The following is a 26,224-nucleotide window of genomic DNA, read 5'->3' on the forward strand; positions in this document are numbered from 1 at the left end:
TTCAAAAACGTTCATTTATAACTTTTGAGATCAAAACTGTGTTAAGGAAATGTTTGATTTGTCCCTAATTATCATATAAGAATCCTCCTCCCCAAAAACCCAACTTTTCCTATGAGGAATAAATAGTAGTAAAATGTCCCTGTTGACTGTCTTGAATTTGGCAGTATCCTATTACTTGTTCGTTATCAGGATTTCCTACTTCCTTCACAAATAATGAGATTCATGTTTTCTTTGATCAATCATTGGAAGCGTTGTTTTGGAAGTAAAAACGACGAAATGACATTCAAGTCTGCACGTCTATCATTACGCTAAGAAATTTATAATTTCAAGCAAAAGTTTGCAATACAGATTCCAAAGACATTTACAAATTATAACAACTCAGTTAATTTCAATAAGGAAAGCAGCAGACAATGATTGCATTATTTTGACTTTTTTCTATTGTCTAAAGTTTTCAAAAGAGATTCTAAGATTTCATCAGATTTACAAATTAAGCAATGCTCAATAAGATAATCGATGAAAAATTTATTCTTTGTTTTTAAAAGATTTACTTTCTTTGGAGTGTGACACTCGGTAAAAAAAATCGGCACTTGAAACTTTCGAAGTAACGCCTGGAAAATCGTGCAGGTGATGACAGATTTATGTAAAACCCCTTTATCTTTAAAGTTCTAATGTTTCGATGAACCTGTTAACCAAGTGTGTTGATTCAATATGCTCTTTAAAGTGAGAGAATAGCAAAGTTGAAGCATCGATTTCGCACAATGGTTCATCAAATCATACTTTATTGATTTCATTTTTTCTATGTAGCTAGCTATGTGCGAAAAAGATATCCTGCGTTTTTTTTATTTGAACATATTCGCTAATTTTGCTGTTTGAGCCTCTGTCTGTTTTTAGTCAATTAGTTACTGGATTCAAAGGTGGTGACAATCCAATTAAATCATTGCTAGTGACAATCCGATTGAAACAGCGTTGGACAAGTACTGTTTTGGCGTGGATCCTCTGGAGTCCACAATTTTCCTGTCATTGTGGTGTTTTGTTTCGATTTTGACTTGTCAGTCCACGATAGAGAATGCCCTCGTAAAGGTGGCAAGCCAACCTCATTGTTGATAACTGAATGAAAAATAAAATTAAAAACTGATTAAAAGATTAATTCATAAACAATAACGTAGACAACTTTTACACACCGATCTATGGTTCGGCTAATGTGAAAATAAATTTGAACAATAGCGCCAAAATATTCTTTCGACAAAACAATATAACGTCGAAGCTTGGAGTATGAATAATACTAAAATACTTCAAATTTTCTCCACATCAAGATGAAATGTTTTTATGGAAAGAAAAACGCTTTTATTTCTAAATAACCCTATTGTTTCTTTTTGCATGTTTCATGCTTTTGTTGTAAATTTATACGTCCTGTCTGATCAACAGATAGATTTACAAAAGAGATGTTGTTGATAAAATGCGTACAATGCAAGATCTTACCTGCGCTTCTATGTCGAATCATAACTGTTTTCTTTGGCTCAAATCTGCGATGATTGCGAAAACGTTCGTTTTGTGGAACATCAGAATTGATAATATCAGTAAGAAATCCAATGTAACCGATAGCTAAACGTAATGTATCTACTTTGGAAAGTCTTTTTTCGTAGGGTAATGTAGGTATATGATGTCGAAGACCTTCGAAAGCTTCGTTAATGCTTTGCATTCGTTTTCGCTCTCTCATATTGGCGGCGTGTCTTTGAATGATCGTCTCATGGATATTACCATTATTTTTTCGTTTCCTTCGTCCATTGTACGTTGTGAAATCGTCCATAAACCGTTCGTTCAGATTAGTTTGAGCGAACAGTTCTTTTGCACAATTCATTTTCATCACAACTTTTCTGATCTTTTCTTTCCACTATCTATTAAATATCCTATTCTTGCTGAATATGAGTTTGCAGTTCAACTTGTCCTCTACCCGCTCATTGCTCTTTTTATTGCCGACAGGATCAGTCTGTCCGCCAATCAGCATTCATAATGCACGCGCACAGAAACGAGACTGCTCAGCAACAATTAAACAAAAAATTCATTTTTCATTGTTTATTGAGTCCATGGCGAAAACGCTTAATGCAATAATTGAAAAACTTTTTATGCTCTACTAACCTGATTCAGTTATGTGAATATCACACTTGCCACGTTCTGCCTATTTGAAAGGAAATCTAAGACTAAAATACTTTTCTCAATCTATATTTTAATGGACTTGTTGGTTTTAAATTTACTTCTAAATTGTTGCACCGTGTTTTGACCGACTCATTTCAAGTGCTGAAAGTTCGTTCACACATGCAAAACATTCGAATCATTTATTTATGTATTGCTAAACAAGAGTGTTTGTTGATGAAATGATACATACACATAAATTACATGCAAGCTTTTACATAATGTTAATAGATCTAAATATTAATTTTAATTAGCATACAAATAAATGAATGAACCATGTCGTCCTGTACCTGTCACCTTTATGTAGATTTTCTACAGTCGGCGTAATCATTACCAGACATGAAATATCGATATTGTGTCAGTTTACATAATAAATCTCGTATTTATATCACGATAAAATCAAAAAGGAGCTTTGATATATCACCAAGAAATTCAAAATTTTCTTTTCACAAATCAAAATACGGCGCATCAGTGATCATCTCTAGTTTTCTTCCACTTTAGTATAATAATGCAAGATGTTGATTTTGGGCAAAATACTATGACGAATGACGAGGACTGAAATGGAGCGTCATCGACTCATTGTCGATCTCATCGAAGTTACATTTGTACTGCTCCTATATTTGTCTGAACAGCCTGCACAAAAATTGATGGAAAAATCAAATTGGTTATAACTCAATTAGAGAGCAACAAGCCCGTCTATCAAATAGTTTATACTTAACACATAACATTTCGTCCTGCAATGTTTAATTAGTTGCTGACGCTTCGTTGCTGATTTCTCGACTCGAAGCATCAGATAATGTTCCGTAAAAACTTCTTTGGTAATTTAGAGCTTCTAGAAATACCATTCTCTCGCAGGTTTTTTTGTTGTTTTCTGATCGATTTTTTGACGTCAAAATATCATGAGGCTAGCAGGACGGTGAAACAATATTCAGAACATTCATGAATATAATTTGGAGTCATGCGTTGAAACACAATTACAGCAAACAGTGTTTCTGTAAGTGGCTCATTGGCTTCGCGACAATTAGCCGCAAATTGAGGAAAATTTGGTAAATATTTAGTGGGTTGGAACTTGAAATGGTTTCAATTTAAATCAATTAATGTAAAACAACTATATGCCGAAAAGTATTTTATTGCAAATAACTTATAGCAAGGGTTTCTGTTGAGTCCTTTCACGAGTCGAAAAAAATTTGTAAACGATTTTTTGCCGTTTTTGATGAATAAACAACTCGAAGCCCGAGATTGTTGGCAAAACACGTTCAGTGACAAGAGTCATGGGAAAAACTGTATTTGATGATTTATAACTAGATGCCAATGGAAATCTGATATAGAAAATTAAGAATCTTGGAAAATACATTTGTATGTAAGTGTGACACATGCTATGAAAAATTGCCGATCTAATTTAAAACTTTGCCTCAACATTTGTTCTTTAATTGCGTGCTCTCAGATGTCTCTTGCGTACAACGTACAACAATCATTTTCGAAAATTTACGAATTTTTTGAATGCCGATAAAAACTGTTTGGCAGCATCTATAGTTTGAAGTTTTCTAATTCACGACTTGTTGAATTCATTTTCATTCAATAAATTAAAACATTTATACAGTTTCCTAGTTGGCAGAAGAATATAAGTTTCCCTTTCTTATGCAAAGAAGACAAATGTCATCTTTTGTGGAGGATTATTCTTTTTGACAACCTTTTAATTAAATTGGTGTGTGGTTAGGAAGCGGACTGAATCAAAATCAGCTTATCTGATTTGTTTTTACATTGAAGTCTTTGATCTAGATGTTATGATTGGATTTTTATATAAGCCAAAATCAGTAACTGAGACCATGAATCAATCATTGCCCGTCAAAATTCAATTTATAACAATAGAGTCGTTGCCAGACGTTTGTCACGATGGCAACGACGCACAAAAATTAAACCGATTTTGGCCTCCCAAGCGTGTTTTTCTTCTCACATTGCATGAAGACTTTATGGTCTGTATTTATGCGTAGTTCCAAAGAGGCAAAGACTAAATGACTCTGTGACTAGTGACCATCGTCATGCCAAATTTATTTTCATTATCTTCATTTTAATTATATAAATTATCGCATGTAGAAAACCGCTGTAGCACTTCGAGTCCGCAATCAAAGAAAGACAATGAAATTTATTACTAATGAAGTAATAAAACAAAATGTATGAAACGTGTAACGTGTAACTTACCTAGTTTATTAATCTCATTTTGGCTATCGTGAATGATTCTAATGAAAATGAACTGCATTATATTTTTCCTTTTCATCCTGACCTCTTACAACGGAATTATCAAAGCCTGGGATGACATCGACTTCCAATTGTTTGATATGGTTGAAGATATAAAAATGAATTTTTACGATGTTTTGGAAGTTGGAAAGGTCAGTTGCTAAGTTAGTGAATTACATAGTTTGATGTTCTTTTTAAATAACGATACTTAACATACTACTTTCCGAACTTAGGGGAAAACTATTACAAATAATAAAATGTTTATGTCTATTACAGTCTATATGATTCACAAAGGTAAAATATGTGATACTCAACACTAAGCTCAAATAATTACATATTTAATTTTAAATATGCATATAAATGTATTTGCCAATAAAAAATCTTTACAAGTATTGAAATTTTTCGCTAATATTGTCACTTTTCAAGATCCATTCACGAGAAATAATGAGCATATTTTTTATTGTTGTGTGTGTGTGGGTGGCTGGGGGTTGGGGGAATAAATTGGAAATAAGCGAGGATTTGGAGACAAATTAAACAATCCTACAAAATTATTGGTGTGGAGGCCGTAGCCCCCAGTCTCGTCTTCCTTTATGATCTTACTCGAATCCACTTGACTAAATTATGACTATGTTTTTATTCTAATTAGATCTGTTGATTAGGAAGTTATGTCAGCTGTGGCACACTTTACATCAGCAAATGAACTCTATCCCAAACTATTGTTGGTCATAACAAAACCTTACCTTAGGTTAATTAAAAAATGCCCAATTTTTTAAGTTTTTTTCACAAGCTTAGCATGGATTATTGCATTTACAAAATCATTATATAAAATTGCTGCTGTCCATCAAAACCAGAGGAGATATAGTATTTCATGGGAGGCAATGTTTGGCTCCAAACAAAAATTCTGGTTATGATTAGTGTAGCAAATTAAATGTTGAATTCTGACAAAATTACAGCAAAAATATAAGGGTTTTGTTGATGACAAATTAAAAATTAGTATTGTAATTTATGAATCAGATAGCATCAAGTCTTGCACCAAGTCTGTTTCTTATTATATCTAAATATTATACATGTCATGTTGATAAATTTAAAAGTTGTATTGTTTGCAAAGGAATATACATTCTAGGTTAATAAAATTGATAGTAAATGTGGGTAAACTACACAAGGCCTTAAGAGCAGTTGATAAATTAGTCTGAGAGTGACAATTTTATACAATGCTGTGTCTCTGAGACAAAACACTTGCTCTCACCAAAGACATACAATATTGTGTCTCTGAGACAAAACACTTGCTCTCACCAAAGACATACAATACTGTATCTCTGAGACAAAACACTTGCTCTCACCAAAGACATACAATACTGTATCTCTGAGACAAAACACTTGCTCTCACCAAAGTAAAAATGCAACACAATCTTTTCAATTCATTGAAACATTTTCCCTTGACATTTGTTGAGTTTTTTATAAAAACCTTTGCTTCAGTCTTTGTTTAATATCTGAAAAATCAGTCAATATTTGTAATGACACAAGGACATATGATGACACTTTGTATATCCTTCCCAATGGAATCTAGGATTGGTCAAATTATAGAAGCTCATTTTACATTCAAAAGACTTTTTCCTCAATGCTGTTGGTTAAAATTTAGAAAGAACATTTAAGACTAAAATACTGCCAATGGGATTTGCTCCAAAATATTTTTAAATGGAAATATATTTTCAGCAATGTATTTTGACTACCCCCCTGGATCCGCTACTCGTCCCCTCGACTTCTCCGTTATCAGTGACGTTTGAGGGAGTTTTTTCACTGGCAGGGCAGGTACCATTATTACTTAGAAATGGTATGCTTTGCCTGGGAACATCGGCAAGATAGCAGTAATTAAGTTTAGTAATAAGAAATTTAACCACTGTCATATTGCATCTGCATGAAATTCTTCATCTTTTAAACCAAGACTTCGCCGTTACAATAAAGAAAAAAACTCAAATCACAAAAAATAAAGTGCTACCATTTTCACACGAAGAATTTATGAATTTTCAAACACGGAAACTTTCTGACGCAGCTGAAGCTTGTTTTAATAGGAATCAGGGTTAATTTATTTGAAGTCTTATATGAATTCTTCAGAGTTCATCTTTTAAACCAAGACTTCGCCGTTACAATAAAGAAAAAAACTCAAATCACAAAAAATAAAGTGCTACCATTTTCACACGAAGAATTTATGAATTTTCAAACACGGAAACTTTCTGACGCAGCTGAAGCTTGTTTTAATAGGAATCAGGGTTAATTTATTTGAAGTCTTATATGAATTCTTCAGAGTTTGCTCAGGTTGTACATATTTGTTATGGTTGTACATACTTGTCAGGTTTTATATATTTCACCTACACGGCTGTTCACCCACACTACATAAAATTGAAGTTGCTCGTGATAAAACTGACGTTATTGTTTTTAAATCTGATGCTATTAATGATGCTGGTGATAACACTGATGTAAATTATAATGTAACTTATGAAGAACTGCAACTTAACTGACAGAAATATTTTTTATGATGTTTTCATCGCCCTGTTTGTGTGTCTAAACTACCTTTGCATATACTGCACTCATTCTTGTAAAATACGTTACTTTTACTGTTAGTTTTCTAACTTTTAGTCATTCTTTAGGATGCAACATCTTCAGAGATACGTCGTGCATACCGTCAATTATCGCTAAAACTACATCCAGATCGAAGCGACGATCCACATGCTGAAGAAAAATTTCGTCGGGTTTGTTGTGATTTTCCCTTTTTTTTTTCATGGAACGAACGAACGTTAAAATGTTGTATAGCACAATAACTTAAATCGCTAAAATTACGTATTCACAAAGACTTCATCTGATGGAGCCATGTTATCTTTAACTATACATTGCGATATAAAATTCATCGTGACAAAAACTATGGTCCACTTTAAGATTTATCCTTTGTAAACTATTGCTCTTCTAAGATACTTTTATCGAATTGGTTCTCTGTGTAATATTTGTTATTTTGATTTGTAGCTTGTCTCTGTTGCGGAGGTTTTAAAGGACGATGAGAAAAGGAAAAGGTAGTTGTTAAGAACAGTTCCATTTTATAATTAATAAACCTTTACAGTTGGTAGTTGTGAACAGCATATTTGACAACTGTAAAGGTAGTTCCACTTCATAAACCATAAACCTTTAGCCTTTAAACAATAAGTCATAAACCTTTACGTACATTTGGTAGTTGGGAAGAACAGTTCTACATTTCACCATTCATAAACCTTTACGTTTGGTAGTTGGGAGAACAGTTCTACATTTCACCATTCATAAGCCTTTACGTTTGGTAGTTGGGAAGAACAGTTCTACATTTCACCATTCATAAACCTTTACGTTTGGTAGTTGGGAAGAACAGTTCTACATTTCACCATTCATAAACCTTTACGTACATTTGGTAGTTGGGAAGAACAGTTCTACATTTCACCATTCATAAACCTTTACGTTTGGCAGTTGGGAAGAACAGTTCTACATTTCACCATTCATAAACCTTTACGTTTGGTAGTTGGAAAGAACAGTTCTACATTTCACCATTCATAAACCTTTACGTACATTTGGTAGTTGGGAAGAACAGTTCTACATTTCACCATTCATAAACCTTTACGTTTGGTAGTTGGAAAGAACAGTTCTACATTTCACCATTCATAAACCTTTACGTTTGGTAGTTGGGAAGAACAGTTCTACATTTCACCATTCATAAACCTTTACGTTTGGTAGTTGGGAAGAACAGTTCTACATTTCACCATTCATAAACCTTTACGTTTGGTAGTTGGGAAGAACGGTTCTACATTTCACCATTCATAAACCTTTACGTTTGGTAGTTGGGAAGAACAGTTCTACATTTCACCATTCATAAACCTTTACGTTTGGTAGTTGGGAAGAACAGTTCTACATTTCACCATTCATAAACCTTTACGTTTGGTAGTTGGGAAGAACAGTTCTACATTTCACCATTCATAAACCTTTACGTTTGGTAGTTGGGAAGAACAGTTCTACATTTCACCATTCATAAACCTTTACGTTTGGTAGTTGGGAAGAACAGCTCTACATTTCACCATTCATAAACCTTTATAGTTGGTAGTTCGGATGAACAGTTCCATTTAATAAACCTTTGCAGTTGGTAGTAGTTGTGAAGAATAATTCCATTTCAGAACCTTTACAGTTTGAATATTCGAGAAAAAAATAACAGCTTTCCATTTCTTATCCATCAATATTTAAATAAGCAGCTTTAGAAACAGTTATGATCGAACGCATTTGTTTCGAAGCTGTACTACATTGCTTGCTTGAGAATTAAGTTATGACGACATTGGTATATTTCTAGGTACGATGCTATACTAAAGAATGGATTACCGGATTGGAGACAGCCTGTGTTTTACTATCGGCGTGTCCGAAAGATGGGCTTCTTGGAGTTTTTACTTTTCATTTTCATCATTTTTACTGTTGGTCACTTTATTATTGCATGGTCAGTATATCTCGAAAGAAAGTTTGAACTGGTAAGGTGTTTAATTCATATTTGAAATTTATCAGTATTGTCAAACGGTGTCTTTAATGAATATACGGTCGTCCCCCCCAACCCCTGCAATCTGTGACAAAATCATTTCTTAAAATTTGTTTGTAAACCATATTTTAACAAGGTTTGTGGATGTATATGACTTTCATTAGTTACATTAAACGCCATCGCTAATTGATAGTATGACATTATTCATGACCTTCTATATGTAGGACGAAGTTTTGACATCGTTCAAAAAGAAGAAGGAGAAAAGGAATAGGAAATTTCTAAAGCAAGGAGGTGTAACAAATGATGTTCAAGTTGAAGACATGTTAGGTAGGATTACACGTATGACCCCATTGTAAGGCTTGTTTTTTGTGAAGCTTTTGCCAACATATTCATTCACCCACACCGCCGTTTACCGTCATTGTCACCACACTGGCCTTCACCCACACGCTATCATCCTTTCACCTACACTGCTGTTCACCCATAGCGACTTCACCCACACTGCCGTTCACCCATACTTGCCGTTCACCCACACTGCCATTCACTCATACTTGCCGTTCACCCACACTGCCGTTCACCCATACTTACCGTTCACCCACACTGCCGTTCACCCATACTTGCCGTTCACCTACAATGCCGTTCACCCATACTTGCCGTTCACCTACACTGCCGTTCACCCATACTTGCCGTTCACCCACACTGCCGTTCACCCATACTTGCCGTTCACATACACTGCCGTTCACCCATACTTGCCGTTCACCCACACTGCCGTTCACCCATACTTGCCGTTCACCTACACTGAGTTTTACACCCATACTGTCATTTATCCATTGTTACGTAATCCCAGATTGACGTTCACTAAAGTTTAAAAACAACTTTAGTTATTTTATGTACAATTGTTTAGATGAGGAAGGAGTTCGCAAACCAACATTTTGGGATCTCTTGCCATTCGTTATTTATCGATTCATTGTCTCATCCATACAGCAAGCTCGCTTGAGAAGGGAATTAGCCAGACAACAGAAGATAGAACAGCACAAACTGGATGAGAAAGAAAGAATTGAGAGACAAAAAGAGCTTGGTATGGGCAGTAGTTTAAATAAAGTATCCACTCAAGCTTGCTGACAGTTACTGTCAGCATTTTAGCAAAATTGAATGGTAGTAAGATTCTCTTTCTTCTGTGGTGAGTGTTGAAGAAGTAGCTAGTTGTGATTATTCACCGTTTTAGTGTATTTTTTGAAGAGAATGCACTGAAACCCAAACCACGACGTCAACGCGTTCAACATCCTGGAATTAGTTCCGCGGAGGTTGCTCAATGGGAAGGCGCGCCTGTGACCGCGCAGCTGTCACGTGGTGATGGTAATCATTCCAACTCGACAGACATCGCTAATGGAGGAATATTTAGTCAGAGTAAAGTACGTGCAGGAATATATATTTTTTGCTTAAAACTATGAGCATTAAAAATATGTGAGTTTGACTGTTAGTGTGTCCGAGATCTCAATATTCTAGTTCTCAATATCCGAGATCTCAATATTCTAGTATAGTCAAGTGTTGAAAGCACTTATCAAAACATATAGGGGATGAATTAAAGAAAAAATTTCTCAGCAAAAATATTTTCTGTTAAAAATATCAGATACATCACATTTTGGTTTTTTTTACGCAAGTTTCACAGAGAAAAACTCTGATGTCAATCTTTAGTTAGAATTCAGTCTTTTGCTGAAAACCTACGTGTTTCATTGTAGGATGGTGAATGGAACCAAGAAGATCTGTCGAAGTTATCCCGCTTGATGGTAAAATATCCTGGTGGTACACCTGGTAGATGGGAAAAAGTTGCGCTAGATATGGGTAGATCTGTCAAAGATGTAAGTACTTTGCATTCCTTGTGTGTACGTACTTCTGTTTGCAGTATATATTTAATAATTGATTGTTATGCATTGGGTTCAGATGACCGCTGGTCATGGTATTGTCCTTTAAATATGGTTGCAATAAATTAGGCTGTTGCGGTATATCGAAATATCGATAAATATCGGGGTTTAATATGGGTTTATCGATATTGGTATTTTCGATGTATCAAAATATCGCGATATACCAAAAACATCGAAAAAATAACGAAATATTCGGTGTTACGATATATTTAGTTATTATAGATAGTTTTTTCTTGTTTTTTAATGGTTTTTTAATGGCTTTATGGTTTTTTAATGGTTTTGTTTACTATTAGACAATCTTGACCCAATCACACGTGCGCGGCAATTGTTAGCTAAGTGTCAACAATTTGACATATGAGTCTTAACCAGCGCGCGGCAATCGTTAGCTAAGTTTCAATTTGATCTAGCTATGAGTCATCGCCAGCAACACTATAAATAACGAAAAAAATATCCGAATATCTATAAATATCGATATTTTTTTCTATATATCGATATCGGTTGTTTTTTTTATACCGCAACAGTCTACAATAGATGCTAGTGAAATTTGCATGATTTTTAAATCCTATTCGCCGACACATCGAACTTCTTTATAAATTGCCAGATCATACAAAAAATTTCTTATAGTTAAAAGTAAAAAAAGTTAAGTGTTGCTGCTTTCAACAAAATTTCATTTCAATTTCTCAAATATGTATCATACATTGCTAATAAAGTAAATGGTTTGAACCCGGGAGTATCTTTGTCGAAACGTCAGTCAACAACAACAAAAACAGTCCTTCTCAGGTCTATACCAACCTGGACGATTGACATTTACAAACATACATTGCTAAATTGGTCAATACGAAATTCAATGAGTACAGAAATACAGGGGTTTATTTTAACTGAAGTTTGCGGCTATTTACAATTTAAACCTACTGCATGCGTAAATGTATTTATACAAAAGTATTGCGTTCTTTAAGTATGTCTTTTTCGTAGCTACTGCGTATGATCTTATGATTAATATATTAATAATATTATCGCCTTTAGATTTTCGTTGTAAGCATTGGTTGTGATACTATCTGGGGATGTGATTTCATTATCCGTCTTTTACGTATATTTTACAGATTACGTCACACGTGAAACAAAGTAAAACCATGATCAAAGATCAGGCAATCCCGCATCCAGGTACGAAGCCCTACAGCATGTACGAAATTTTGCGAAGATGCCAGTGAAATCTTTCCTCACATCAATTTTATAAAAACTTAGTGTAGTTTTCTATTATTTTTTATGGTATGTTGTATGTATGTGTTCGAAATTAGAATGAGGAATTGAGGATTGCTATTTCTGCTACATTCAAAGTCAGCAGTTATTGTTCGGTTTGTTTTCATTTTCTAAAGAATTCTGAAGACAAACCAAATCGTGAATAGCTCAAGTCCAAGAATTGTCATATGTTATTTATAATGATCAATATATCGCAAAGATATAGTCCTAAAGAGGAAAAACACCAAGAAATACTGTAGCTGTTGCTTCTTTCCAGTTCTCTAAATAGACTCTGTCGATGAAAATCGGCACTATTAACTGGTTTTTGTAATTTGATGCTTACGTAATCCCAACTTTTTAGCTGATTTGACAAGACTTCTTCCAAACAAGAAAGCGTCAAGTCTTAATGACAATATTGTTACTCAAGCTGTTTGCGTTGACCAAGATTTAACAACATCTATAGATCATCAGTTGAAGACAAATTTTAATAATGTCAAAGACAACGAAACATGGGAAACTACCGACAAGGGATATAATACAGTTAGTACGACAAAATCAAATGATTCTTTGTGGACTCAAAATCAGCAAAAACAATTTGAGAAGGCTTTAGCCACGGTGCCTAAGGATGCATCTGATAGATGGACTCAAATTGCAAAAAATGTTCCTGGAAAAAGCAAGGTATATTTGATTTTTCTCAATAGAGTTATTTAACTTCATTTCAGGGAGAAAATTCTCCTTGTACTTTTAGCAAAGCAATGCGGTTTAATTTTGATTCACACTAAATATTTAGTTAAGTCTGCTTTAGAATGTTTCTTTTGAATTGAAAAATTCAAGATAAGTGTTTTTTTGTGGAAAGTGATGAACTTGGCGTTTTCGCAGATGTTCGACCATACAAAGTCACACAGACAAATTGTCGACATTTTTCTCAAATTTGTAATAACCTTACATATTCTATTAATTGTAGCAGTATATTTCTCAGGTTGGCATTATTAGCGACCTTTCGTTTATCTGCATGATTTTTTCGTATATTTAACGAATGCAAGATGTTTACTGTGTTTGCACAGGCTAATGCAAACTGAGTAGACCTTTGGGAGAACTCGAGAGCAGATCAGTGCAAGCCCGAGACCGAAGGTCGAGGGTAGCACATGCTCGTAGCACATTCTCGTTTCATTTTGTTTATTTTATAATATTTATTGATCATGCTAAAACAGCTGAATATACGTATGACTAAGACTACATTCACCGGATGCCGGTACGATACTGTACCGGTATAATTTCTTACCGTTTCAAACTGTACCGTCAGAGATTTGCTCCGTTTTGGTGTTGTGTTCACACTACTCCGGATTAATGCTGGCTTTCTGTTTATTTGAGTTATATTTATCTGGGGGCGGTTGCACGAAGCCTGGATAGCGTTATCCATTGGATAGCAAGTTTTTTTAAACTTTAATAAAACCTTTTAAAAAGCAAAAAGTATAAGATTCAAACTGAACAATCACTGAAATAAAACTTTGTTTCGAAGATTACGAAATTTCTCTGTCGTAAGAAAAATACAAACACTTTTTTCACAAGTTTGAAAATTTTCGCTATCCAATGAATAACGCCATCCAGGCTTTGTGCAACCGGATCCTGAAGTTGAGGTATTTTTTCTTACCATGTTTATCACCGTCACGATTGTGTTCGAGTATTTCATTGCGTCATTTTTAGCTGAGAAAAAGTTTCGCCGAACCGTAATGGAACTGTTACGGTTATTAGGTGTTCACACATTACGGAAACGGTATAGTTTGGTACCGTTTTCAAACTGCTACAGATAGGCGTACCGTTTTCAAACTATTACTGTAAGCGTTACGGTTTTATACTTTTTAATACCAGTGTCGTATGAACATTACCCCAAACTTTAAGAGTTTTGCATCGTTTTCAATCTCTACCGGTATCGTGTGAACGTGGTGTCAGTCTTTTTTCCTTGCACAGGGTGGTGAAATATTATTTTGAGATTTCCAAAATATGAGCAAAATCCCTGATTCAAGAATGACATTACCCACTCACGGAAATATTCTTTCTTTGTATAATAAAGATTACCTAGCTATGAGCTATCGTATTTTATTCATGAAGTTTATATAAAACATTCGCAACCTCTGTGTATGACTACCTCCAGCACTTTCGCTCTCTTTCTTCTTTCTTTAGTCTTTGTCTATGTGTGCGTGAATGATTTTTTTATTATTGTTTGTAGGAAGAATGTATTGCCAGATATAAATTCCTGGTGGAAATGCTAAAGAAAAGGAAGAAAGAGGCAAAACAAAATAACGAAACATAATTACGTGTATTCTAAATTATTGACGTAGAGAAATATGTATTTTTTTATTCAGACGAGGTAATTTGTAATGCAGTTAATGCCAAAGTTTATTTAGTAAAAAATATGACTGTGTAATTGGTTTTGTTTTTGGAAATATACCGTACTATAGAGGCGCGTAATTACCGAATGGGGAAAAAGTTCAGCCAACGTTTTTGTTATTTTCCAGTGGACGTCTCACGTCTGGACGTGTACTGCATTGATAACAATAACCTTTTTTAAGCACGAAAATTCATCAATACAGAATGAAAGAGCATCCTGAAATGTATTTCAAAGCACCATTTATAGTTTCTTCGATAGGTAGTTTGCATATTAGGTCACGGCTGCAATGTTGGTGGTCAAATGCAAAAGAACATATCAATGCTATTGTGGGTAGCACCCGAAATTAAATCAATCTCCAGGTTATAAGTGTCATTTTGAGTGATTGAAACTCGTCAAAATAAATGAATATCGATGTTCTCTGTTTATCATTGTACGTAAAACCACTCTTACCCATTTTAACAGCAGAACTACCGACTGGGTAATATCTACATCTGAGAAAATTTGAGTTTGCATGGATGAAATTTCCAACAGTTGCAAAGTACAGGTATGTACATGTTATCTGTATTTTTTTGCTTGTAGTAGTGATTGTAAGCAGTGCTGTAGAACTAAATTTATCAGAGGGAGGGGGCTCTCTTGACGTTTTTGTTAATAGTGCCCTTTTAAAATTACCAATGTCAAAAGTAGAAGGGGGGCTCCTCTCCCAAGCGCCCCCCCCCCACTTCTACACCACTGATTGTAAGTGTTTTCATAATTATCACCATTGCTTTACATTTGGAACAAAAAAATATGAGGTATCACGTGTGCTGTGTTCTAGGAAGTTTAATATTGAATTTGTGAGTTCATTTTATGTGGCATCAATTTATGATCACCGACCAAAATTTGAAAAATCAGATTAACGTAATTATGTAGAACTTGATGGGAAAGGATGTCACATCGGCATTACAAACGTATTCAGAGCATGCATTCTTCAAGAATGCAATTTTAACCTATGTGTTCTCTATCATAGAACTTGATATTTACAATAAAAACCTATAAATCACTTTATAGCTTGCTTTTCTCCCTCGAAAAAATTTGAATAAGGACTGGTTTAGAATCAATTTATTCCTCCTAAATTTGACATTTTTGTTCGAATAGGTACAGGTGTTATTGTTTGCCAAAGCCAAAGACCTTGCAGATACAGCCAACTGCCATCTTTCACTGCCTACTCCTTTAAAGGGACATCATATTTTAGAAAAAGTCACCCATACCTGGCCCAGGTATAAGAACCTGATACTCATGTTTTTTTTTATGATTTACGTAGAATCTTGTTGAAATCATTGAGTAAAGGATCCTATAAGATTGCACTAAGGTCTTGTAAGATCATTTAAGATCCTTTAGAATATTGACCAAGACAATAAATTTTCTTTACAGGATCCTAGTCTCATATATGATCAAAGTACAATCCTTATGTAAAGCAATTCTTTTAGGTTGTGTCTGCATGAAAATATTTCAAAACTACTTGTTTATGGTGTTATATAATGTTACTATGTCTAATTCAGTTCAAATTAGAACTAGTTGATATAGCATTTCATGTATTTTTTGTTACCATCAAATCAATGTTCACCAAAAGTGCACATGTCAAGAAGGCCTTAGGAAATGTCTATCACCTAAATTGTTTTCTTCATAGTCTGCAATCTATTTCATCTTGTCTTGTGCTTGCTGTGAATGAGGAATACATCAGTCTTGATGATACAATCAACTTGAAAAGGGGAGATCACATTGCTGTTATCCCACCTCTCAGTGGAGGTTGATTTGCAAAACAAAAATGGTGACAACAGAGTCTAATTTTATAAACATAGCAGAACACTGTATTGATGTTGAAAAAATCTCATCCTTGGTGTCCACCTCTTCAACAGGCGCAACATCCATATTTGTTGGTAAATTATTTTATATTATTATTTATTCTATGTATCCAAACCAGGCCTATGTAACTGCTCAGCTAGTTTTGAGAATATTCTTTGTGTACACGTAAGTTAGTGCATTACTTAGCAGAACTCGTAGTGTTTTGGTCTCTTCACACTTCTGAACTTCATCTCTAACTTTGGCTATGAGGGAAATATCGATTTTGTGTGTTATCAGGCTGTTGTAAAAAAGAAAGCTCATTTTCTATAATATCGTAATTTTTTACATAGAACTACATAAATTCTTTGATGCAATTAAAACAAGAAGTTGTCTCATTGTCTCCACATCCCTTAAGCAGAAATTTAAAGTTACACCTTTCCTTTAAAGAGAGTTTCAATTTTCTAATCATCTAGGAACAACACGTGATTCATTTAACGGGAAGAAAGTAGTGAGACTAGAATACGAGGCTTACAAAAATATGGCAGAGAAAGAGCTTCGAAAAATTTGCCAAGATATTCGACAAAAATGGTGTGTTGTTCGAATTGCTATATTTCATAGAATTGGGTGAGTTTTCCTATGTGCTTTGTCCATCCAATGTTATTTATTGCAGTAGTATGATTCATATGACGTTTTTAGCGACTGATGACTTTGCCAATGTAAGGCTTGTAATAGACATGGCCACATGGGAGAATCCATAAGAGGGTGCGCACCTCTTCTAGACCCCGTATATTGCAATAGTTTGCTAATGAAAATGTTTTGGTATTATAGCATGTCCAAATTAGGCACCCTTTTTTGAAGAAAATCCTGGATCCGCTCTTGAACCAATTATGTTTCCAGGAATTTCCAAAACATTAGATTGTTCAAAAGCTTTAACAGAATGTTCTCCACTAGCCACGAATAATAAAATAGTTCGTGGTTAATTATTTGATGAAACAGAAATAGTTTTATTAATCATTATTTAAGGACATAAATGAAAGATAGTAGCTACAGTAAAACCCACATCAGCCGTTATCGTCACCTCGATAATATGGTCAAAACACTGACGTATTTTATGATAAAATGTACCTTGTTATTACTTCATATTACAAGGTATGTCTGAGACAATCTCACGTATCTTACGACCATACAACATACGTGTCGCAGACAAACAAACCAATTACAACGTTACGACAGGGTGCAGTGTACAAGATAAACTGTTCCGACTGCCACGCATTCTATATCGGGGAAACTGGCAGGAACTTAAACATAAGAATGATCACAAACGAGCTACAAAGAAACTAGACAAAACCAATCACATTGCCGAACATCACTGACTGACAAAACACAACATTGACTGGGACTCGGCACTCTTACAGAACTAACTGCCGACAACGGCTAACGTTAGAATGTTGGTATACCAACTTAAAACAAAACCTACTGAACAGATCACAACAATTACCGGCACCTTACCAACGACTTATTCACAACCTCGAACACATTTTAGACTAACCCACGATGAAAATACACAATTGACATCCACTCACCCAAAAATTTCCTGTACGCACAATACGATGACGTATGAATCAGACAACAAATACAGTAAATCTAATGTTTACTCTTCACTTAACTCTGAAGATGACTACCGCTAAGTTTGTCGAAACTTCAGTCAGCATCAACACCAACAGTCCTTCTCAGGACTCTATCTGGGCGATTTACATCTACAAACATTTAACGATACTCCCGAGTTTGAAGCATTCACTTTATCAACCGGTTATTACGGTCATCTCGTAAATACAGTCAATGGCACATTTTGAAGTCCTGACCTAAATAAATCCCCGTTTATATGGCCAGTCGAAATAGTAAATTGTGTTGTCTAACAGACATAATTTGAAATACCTGCTGTACCAAACGACATCCAAATTGCATAATACTACGTTCTGGTTATGTTTCCATTGTGAATTTTTATACGCGTACAAATGACTGTGCAAAGCCAAAGAATGAATACAAGTTTTTTCAACTTTGCCTATTTTTTGAATTTATGTTTTTTTCTTGCACATCTACGTTTTTTCCCTTTTTTTTTCATTTCTGTTAAAAGATTAAATGTTGCCAATGTGCACAAGTTTCCATGCTATGTATATTTCAACATACTTCAATGACGTCACGCTTTGATGTCACTTCATTATACGACTATCCCGTTAAAACGGCCATGTTCTTTTGGCCCGTTGGTAATCGTATGAACGAGATCCGTTTTATCTTATTTCTTCCTTGCTTCAATGAATCACGCTTTTCACGTAGAAAAGTTTAAAAAAAAATAAGTTTTTTTGAACATTTTACTAATCACCATTTTAATTATGTTCAGGCTTGTACCAATATCCGAAGCAAGTGTTGTGATAGCAATTTCTTCTGTACATCGTAAAGATTCCTTGGAAGCAGTGCAATATTGTATCGACCAGTTAAAGGCAAATGTTCCTATATGGAAGAAGGTTATTTATAACTTATTTTGTCCTGATGACGAACACGTATTTATTCCTCATTTCTCATGCGATGAGAGAATATATTCGTTAAAAGATAGTGCGTTGCAGCCGTAATGATTTTTTGTTTCGCGTTGTCTGTTTGAACGTTTAATGCATGCGTAAAAAGTATTGGAGCCCACGCTTTCTGTTCGCGCAAATTATGAAGCTTGCATATTCATATAAAGTTGTGAAATTGCGCAATTTGAGGTCACTTGCGTTTTCTTTCACGTCAGACCAATTTTTAATCATTCACTAAAGGAGAAGAGCGATAAAATGAGTCTATAGACTATTTTTTGTGCCTTTTCACAAGGTTGGGTCTCTCTAAAATCAAACAAATTGATTTTGCTGTTGAACTCTTTTGAACTCAGTTGGCGTAAACTCTTGTGAGAAATAAAAGAGCATTTTGTAGTTCATTTGCAATTGTTAGCTTACGTGCATTATACGGATAACTAAACTATATGATGATGATACCTTGATATATTTGTGCTTTACATTATGATTTACGAACTGCATACAAGCTACATCATAAACGTTCTGACTTGTATCGAAGCAAATTTGACAATGTGAAGCTTTTAAGCTATGCTGCATGTGTAATTGGGTTTATGCTGTTTGTTCAATTACATAGACCGAAATTTCAATCAATAAATTTGCGATATACCTTTATACATTTTCCATATTACAGTTTGACTTATCCAATCAGCGTTGACCAAGGGACATAAAATTTACGTTGAGCTAGCGGGTAATTTGATTTAAGCGAGTTGGAGTTGTGCACTAACCATATTACTCGAATCGCGAATTGCTATATGTGTATTCATATAATTCATTTGTTTTTTTTATCCATTGATAGGAGGTTTATGATGACGGAGAAAGTATGTGGAAAGAAAACAGTGAATTCTGTAAGAGATAATTTTGTAAGAGTGCGATGAAGAATTATTAAAAGGAGTATAAATCTTCTAAAATTTGTCTGCTACTAGCGCTAGCTCTCGGAAGGATTTAGCCTTCGGGGGAGGGGAGAGGTTGTATATAAGCGTTGACTAGAGGATCTGTAATAGTGAAGCTAATTCCGTACATATCGTGACAACCAAACAATTAAGCAAAAGCAATTGTCATTAGTGTTTAATGGAGCACACTTGCAAAAATCTCCCAATCATAAAAAGAAGGTGACAGAATTTAACAGAAAAAGTCTGACATGCACGGCTACAATTGGCCACAGAAATATAATTCAAACATGAGCTCCTTACCCCCTTTACAAAATCATCGTGGATTCATCCCTGGTATAGAGTGACTAACCCGCAAGTTTTTCTCCTGCTATGTACGTTTTGGATCATCATTAATTTCTTTAGAAATTTATGGTTTTTGCAGTTATTATTGAAAATTCGCATACATCAGGACTAAAGATGTGGGCTAGCCATGCTATTGATTATTTCAGATATAAAAGATATTTACTGTGTTTACACATGCTAGTGCAAACCAAGGAGACCATTGGGAGATCTGGAAAGCAGATCAGTCTAGGCCGAGATCGACCGAAGGTTGCACCTTCTCAAGAATTCTCACAAACGTCTCCGAGGTTTGCATAAGTCAGTGCAAAGACGAAAAGACATCTTTTGTTTCTTTCATAAAATGACAATTATGCGAAGCAGATAAATTTAAAACAATTGTTTCATATTTTCTTTTAAAATAAATTCTTGATTGATTTTCAAATTCTCATTGAATGATTGATTTTATTGGTTTAGCTCAGATCGTTGGCTTAGGCTAATACAAACTCAGCTAAAGACCAATCAGCGCACGCGTTTTATTATTTTTATTTTATAGAATATCATGTTTACTTGTAATTTTAGAAAGTTTATACATATTGCACTAAATGCATTGTAATTTTTTATTTAGTATGTTTGTTACTGTATAAAAATAGAATCGTGTGAAATTGTATGTATTTACAGAAATTGTTGGCGAACGTAACCATAGTTCTCTTTAAGCATTTATTCTTACCAGTGGTTTAACCGCTCATCCTGATTTTAAATTTGCATAAGATAATTAGCTACATTTTACAAATTACCTGCACTGCAAGTGGCCGATCAGAATTACTGTTTCTTCATATGATCAGAAATGTTGTTTGATAAAAGGTGATGCAATGTGGCCCTAACTTAACAATATGTTTGGCACGAAACGTTTCTAAATATTTTTTGAGTACATGCTGAGTGTTTTACGCTTGCTTCCAAATTATTAGAACCCGCGCTTTAGCTTCGTGCAATTCTTGAAGGTAAATTTTGGCATAAAATTGCGAACTGCAGATAAAATTCTGGTGACTGTTTTTCCTACGTATGGCATAAAGCTATCGCTGTTGGTTTCTCCGTTTGTCTAGTCTCTAATGGGGGTGATGTTGTTGGTGATTTGGTCTACGCTGGTGATCGTGAACTTGTTCGCACTGGTCTTGGTCTCGTAGTGGAATCGTCGTCTGGTTCTAGTGTTTTGCAAGCTCTTCCTCTTGCCCTTGTAGTGTCTCCTTAACTAGCTCTGCCCGCTCTGGCTTGGTACCTGGTTCTCCTTGCCGTGGAAAATATACCTCACGTCCAATTACTGTCGTTTTAAACACAGGGTATCTTAAACGTGTTATTATTCATGAAGTTATGGACCCAATCTCTTTATTGGTCTGTTTGCAAACGGTTCTTTGTAATGGAACGAAGATTAAAGATTTTAGCGTTAAAAAATGGTTCACTGTCTCACATTTGTAAATCGTTGTAAAAACCACTTAAGTAGCACTTAACGCACCAAAAGGTCTCTTGATTTTTTTCGTTAAAACAAGTAATATAATATGACATATTTGAATTAAAAAATCCAACGAAAAATATGGAAGTGGAAGCTAACCATATCAACAAGAGCTTGTAATTCTGCTCGTAGCATTTTGGCATTAAAAAAGATGATGTGCTTAGAATTTTAACTTTTCTATTGGACTGCTTCTGTAAAGAATCCAAGAGAAAAGGTAAAAAGTTCATTTTTCTGTACAAATTTAAGGCAATTTTCTATTTCTAGATAATTGCTGAAGTTGACCCAGATTTGTGCTAAACAGGTAGCAAGAAACGTTTGTCGCTACGTTTCATCTAACCAAGGCAAAATTTATATCTAGACAATAACATTTGCGTTCTTTAGAGTTAAGATACTATTTTCCTAAGTATAAAAACAGTAATGGGTATATAAGGGACGAAAAACTTTAGGTTATGTGGCAATAATGGCAACGAAATATTGAACAGGTCATAAAAAAACTAGTTTAACTGTAAAATCCGACTGTTTCAATGAAGGGGTAAAGTTTAGGGGTTAATTTTTATAGCTAAAAAAGACAAGAAAAAATTTTGATAATTGGCAAAATTTCAGAGGTCTCCACCTTCTCAAAGATGAAGGAATGCAATTTTGACCAAAATTTTCAACACGCTTGCATTAGCTCATTGAATACAATAAACAACATGACATTCCATAGCTTTACAACTCTTCTCTTTTATTATATTTCAAAACTACTGTAAGTTATTCAGTAATTTATACACAATAGCCTGTCGAAGTTGAACTAACCTTTTTAATTGTATTTGACTCAGGTTTGATAATACATTTTACTCTCATCAATGATGGTAGATAACAATTGATAAGCAATGGTCAAGTGAAGATTTTGAAGATTTTATAGAACGCATAGAGTGCAATGTAGATGTTGAATTGATGAACTGACGTACGTCCTCAATTTTTTGGCAAGATTTTCATGTTGTGACTTGTTTGGAATTGTGATCTTGAAAATATGATGGAAATGGAATCCCTGTGTGACAACTTCATATAGTCTTGGAAATAGGCGTTGAAATAAGGAAACTTATCATCAGTTTAAATGAGGAGTAGAAAAACATGGAAAAGTTATTAGTTGAATTCTTATGGCCTGTTAGGCTTTAGATGCTAGGATTACAAAGTGCAGATTTACTCAATGAAGTCAGTGTGTGTCATGAAAGTCATTGTTTTACAATCAACCGAGGTATAAGGCAAAGTTTATATGTTCTGAATCCTTTATGACAGGATTAACCAATGTTTTTACCTGAAACAAAAGCTTGTATCGTCATCACTCTGATCTTTGACAGGTAATCACTTTGACGCACTTTGATGAACTTTTATCAATTATATGTTTTTCATTATTTTACTTAAGAAAGTGTTAAGTTCAATGACTATTCCCAATGCTTATCCGGCAACTTTCTTAAAAATCCGATGAACAAACTTTTTACAATTTTTGTGATGTTTTGACGTCACGTATTAAAGCAATGGCGAACATAAATATTTTGAATCAGTGCTGCTACTCGTAGAGGAAATTCCCTACAGTAGGGAGATTTAGTGGTTTGTAGGTGATAGGGGGAACCTACGGGGAAAACTGTGAAATGTAGGGGGATTGTAGGGAGAAAACAAAATCAAAATACTCTTTTCTACCTGTGTTCTTACTATTTAAGAAGTGATTGTAACAGAAACTTTCTGTTAGAACATTTTGTGACCATATATGGCAATAGAAGATTAGCAATTTAGCATAAACACAATGTGTCATTTCCGTCACTTGCATGTCATTACGTCACAACTTCTTACGCCAAATTACTAACTTTATAGTTCAGATGTTTTTCAATTTTTTTTGTATTCACTTTTTTGCAAACAGAATAAAAAATTCAGTGGTCTGACCCGACATAGGTATATAATAGGGAAATATGTTGTTGTGTAGGGGAAAAGTAGCAGAAAACAAGGAAAATGGTCGTCGGAAGAGGTAGGGGGGAAATAAAATTTGGTAGGGGAAATGTGCATATACGGAGTGGCAGCACTGTGTTAATTATTCATCTGGCAACACTGCGGTTAATCAATTTCTGAGAAAAGTTACAACCAGGTTTAACGCGCAACTGGTTCAGTCTAAGAACTTATATACATGGCATTTTACACCTTGTATCGTTTCTGTTTGTTGAGCTTGTTTGTAGAGCAGTTATTTGCTAAAAAAGGTAATTAAGTGTTGTTGTTACAACTTAGTGATAAACAACATCACATTTACTGGTTATAATAACATCAAGCAAATTATTTTAAACATTTACCTAAAAATGTTTAGAAATTTGAAAACATTGTCAATTACTGCTTTGAAGCGAACAATATCTGAAAGTCACATTTATTCCAACGACATATCTTCGACAAATTTCAGTAAAAAGTAATGGCGTAGTTATTATTTACTTGTTATTCTTCCTTCGAGGAAATTTTTTTATCTTATAGTTATCCTCGTGTCAGCAGAATGTTCTGACTTATTTGATTTCAGTGTTGAGGATCCAAATCAAAGAACAACATCGGTATGTAAAAAAAAAACGATAAAATTAAAATATAGTCTCGATGTTTTTTTGATCACATAAAATAACGACGCAGCATTTTCCATTTAGTGTAGAAGTCAAGCTTTAATAAACTAACTAGTAATATTTTGTTACTAGTGGTCAGTTAATACAGCTCCAAGTGTCAGGAAATCATGCTCTATATGCAATCCAAAAGATTCTTCAAAGTCATTTCTTGTTTTAACGCCCTTGTCACTTTCTGGTTCTGATTTCTTTCATGTCGACATGAAAATATTTACGGCAGACTGTGACATCTGCAAGAACCCAGCAATTAGAGTTTTTATCTTGGACAGAAATTTGCAAAGCTATCCTAATCGCGAGGCTTATCAAATTTTAGATAATTTAACATTAATTAGAAACTTCCCAAACAAAGAACTGAATAGTTATAAAATGGCACACTTTATATATGAAGCAAAGGGGAAGAAAAGTTTCTCTATAGTGTTACTCTCAGCTGGCAGTTGCACAAGAATTGAAAAAATTACAATATCTTACTTTGTTTGTGAGAAAAATCCAAGTTCATTATTGCATCTACCTCGTACCGTTTCTCCACGCAATGGTACATTACGTGTTAATCTCGCTTGTTCATTACATGCGTTGAGTCCTGGAAGTGAAAAACCTTATGGACTATGTTCAAGTAAAGGGAAATGGATAAAGTTATCGCCGTGTGTTTTCAAACAAGGATACACGTTGAACTTAAGTGGTGATTGCACTGGTAAACTATTATATATGTTTGCACTATCATTATAAACGTAACTCTTCTATTTTCTGTTATTTTCTTGAAGTTTTAGCTTGAGAAATAGCGTAATATGTTTTGAAGAAATCACGCAGAAATAGATTTTGAAGTACATATAAGGGCTTTTGTGACTGAACTGTTTTTGAGTGGGAATGAACGGATTCAGATATCACTGAGCTTTACACAGTTTTTTTACACATTTGATGTTTAGCTACATACTTTTAAATTTTATATTATGATTGCTGAGTTTTCTATCAAAATGTTTTATCTAATTTAGCTATATCGAAATTTTCATTTGATTTTAGCAATAGCAACGTCACGTAAGTTGCGTGCAGCAACATCGCCTACACAAGCTTTATTCTACGAGTCGAAATCATATAGTAAGTATATATGTATGCAATTAGCTATGCATGATGGAATAATTACTATTGACATTTTATAATTTATTCCAAAAGCTTTACCAACACAGACTGTTAAATCAACAAAGAAGACAAGGTCTTCATGTAGAGAAACCATTTCCTCAAAAGGTAAATTTTCTTTTCTATCAAAACACTTCAAGTTAAAATATTTCTACATTGAAGTTTAAACATATATTTGATGATCTTCTTGTAGATTCATCGCCTGCCCATGTCACTTTTGCAATTGTTTGTACTGTTGGAATTTCTACTTTTGTTTTCTTTCTTGCTATTCTTATTATTATTTGTCATTGTAAAGCAAAAAGAAGTAAGATTTTATAATTTTTATGCTGATTGAATTTTAGTGCAGTCAAAACAGAGCTGATAAAACAACCTAGATAAGCCTTCAAGCACGTAGTAATTAGTTTTCTGGTTGCTTATCAAAAGCAGGAAAAACTAATTAGCTAAATTATTTAAACAGCTTTATCAAAGATAGTTTAAAGTTCTTTTTACTTAAAGAAAAAATATGGCTGTTAATGTTTTATCTCATTCATTTATAGAGAAGGATAACGCAAAACTAGTCACCTTCAGCAGTCTCGAAAACTCAAAATAGAGAGCCAAAAAATATGTTGATGTGAGCAGTTAAAGATACTCTTAAAGAGAACAACACAAGTATTAATTTTACACTCTGCTATCCATATCTGTCAGAAAAATTTTATTTCTTTGGACCACGTTACATAACAGAAAGCTGAACAAAATAATGCAACGTTGGCAAACATGTTTCCAAGTTAAGCTAACAAGTACAGTAACAATGTTCTTTGTAGCTTAAGTTTGAAAATAGCACAAGCTCGCAGAAAGCTAGC

General features: G+C 34.3%; 3 protein-coding genes across 4 annotated transcripts; 2 read left to right on the plus strand and 1 right to left on the minus strand.

The window, feature by feature from the left end:
- Nucleotides 1–303: 303 nt before the first annotated feature.
- On the minus strand, nucleotides 304–3,147 carry LOC124440630 (pancreas transcription factor 1 subunit alpha-like). Of its 2 annotated transcripts, none has more exons than XM_046991034.1 (4): nucleotides 2,917–3,147; nucleotides 2,137–2,176; nucleotides 1,480–2,032; nucleotides 304–1,107 (listed from the first exon to the last, which is right to left on the minus strand). In XM_046991034.1, exons 3-4 carry the CDS (start codon nucleotides 1,862–1,864, stop codon nucleotides 941–943), a joined length of 552 nt encoding a protein of 183 aa, XP_046846990.1. In that variant the 5' UTR covers nucleotides 1,865–2,032; nucleotides 2,137–2,176; nucleotides 2,917–3,147; the 3' UTR covers nucleotides 304–940. The 2 variants fall into 2 exon arrangements, with proteins under 2 accessions (XP_046846990.1, XP_046846989.1); XM_046991033.1 differs by lacking the exon at nucleotides 2,917–3,147 and adding an exon at nucleotides 2,481–2,904.
- Nucleotides 3,148–4,324: 1,177 nt separating this feature from the next.
- LOC124440355 (dnaJ homolog subfamily C member 1-like) lies at nucleotides 4,325–14,577 on the plus strand. The gene is made up of 11 exons (XM_046990733.1): nucleotides 4,325–4,577; nucleotides 7,071–7,172; nucleotides 7,441–7,487; nucleotides 8,777–8,948; nucleotides 9,178–9,280; nucleotides 9,855–10,028; nucleotides 10,190–10,362; nucleotides 10,690–10,809; nucleotides 11,973–12,033; nucleotides 12,470–12,786; nucleotides 14,336–14,577. Exons 1-11 carry the CDS (start codon nucleotides 4,422–4,424, stop codon nucleotides 14,417–14,419), a joined length of 1,509 nt encoding a protein of 502 aa, XP_046846689.1. The 5' UTR covers nucleotides 4,325–4,421; the 3' UTR covers nucleotides 14,420–14,577.
- A 1,586-nt stretch (nucleotides 14,578–16,163) lies between these two features.
- On the plus strand, nucleotides 16,164–19,829 carry LOC124440357 (molybdopterin synthase catalytic subunit-like). The gene is made up of 4 exons (XM_046990734.1): nucleotides 16,164–16,413; nucleotides 16,792–16,942; nucleotides 18,717–18,840; nucleotides 19,718–19,829. The coding sequence occupies exons 1-4, from the start codon at nucleotides 16,302–16,304 to the stop codon at nucleotides 19,775–19,777; spliced, it is 447 nt and encodes a 148-aa protein (XP_046846690.1). The 5' UTR covers nucleotides 16,164–16,301; the 3' UTR covers nucleotides 19,778–19,829.
- The last annotated feature ends 6,395 nt before the right edge of the window (nucleotides 19,830–26,224 follow it).

This window comes from Xenia sp. Carnegie-2017, unplaced genomic scaffold (assembly GCF_021976095.1).
Source record: "Xenia sp. Carnegie-2017 unplaced genomic scaffold, XeniaSp_v1 HiC_scaffold_2, whole genome shotgun sequence".
In the NCBI taxonomy this organism is placed as follows: domain Eukaryota; kingdom Metazoa; phylum Cnidaria; class Anthozoa; order Malacalcyonacea; family Xeniidae; genus Xenia; species Xenia sp. Carnegie-2017.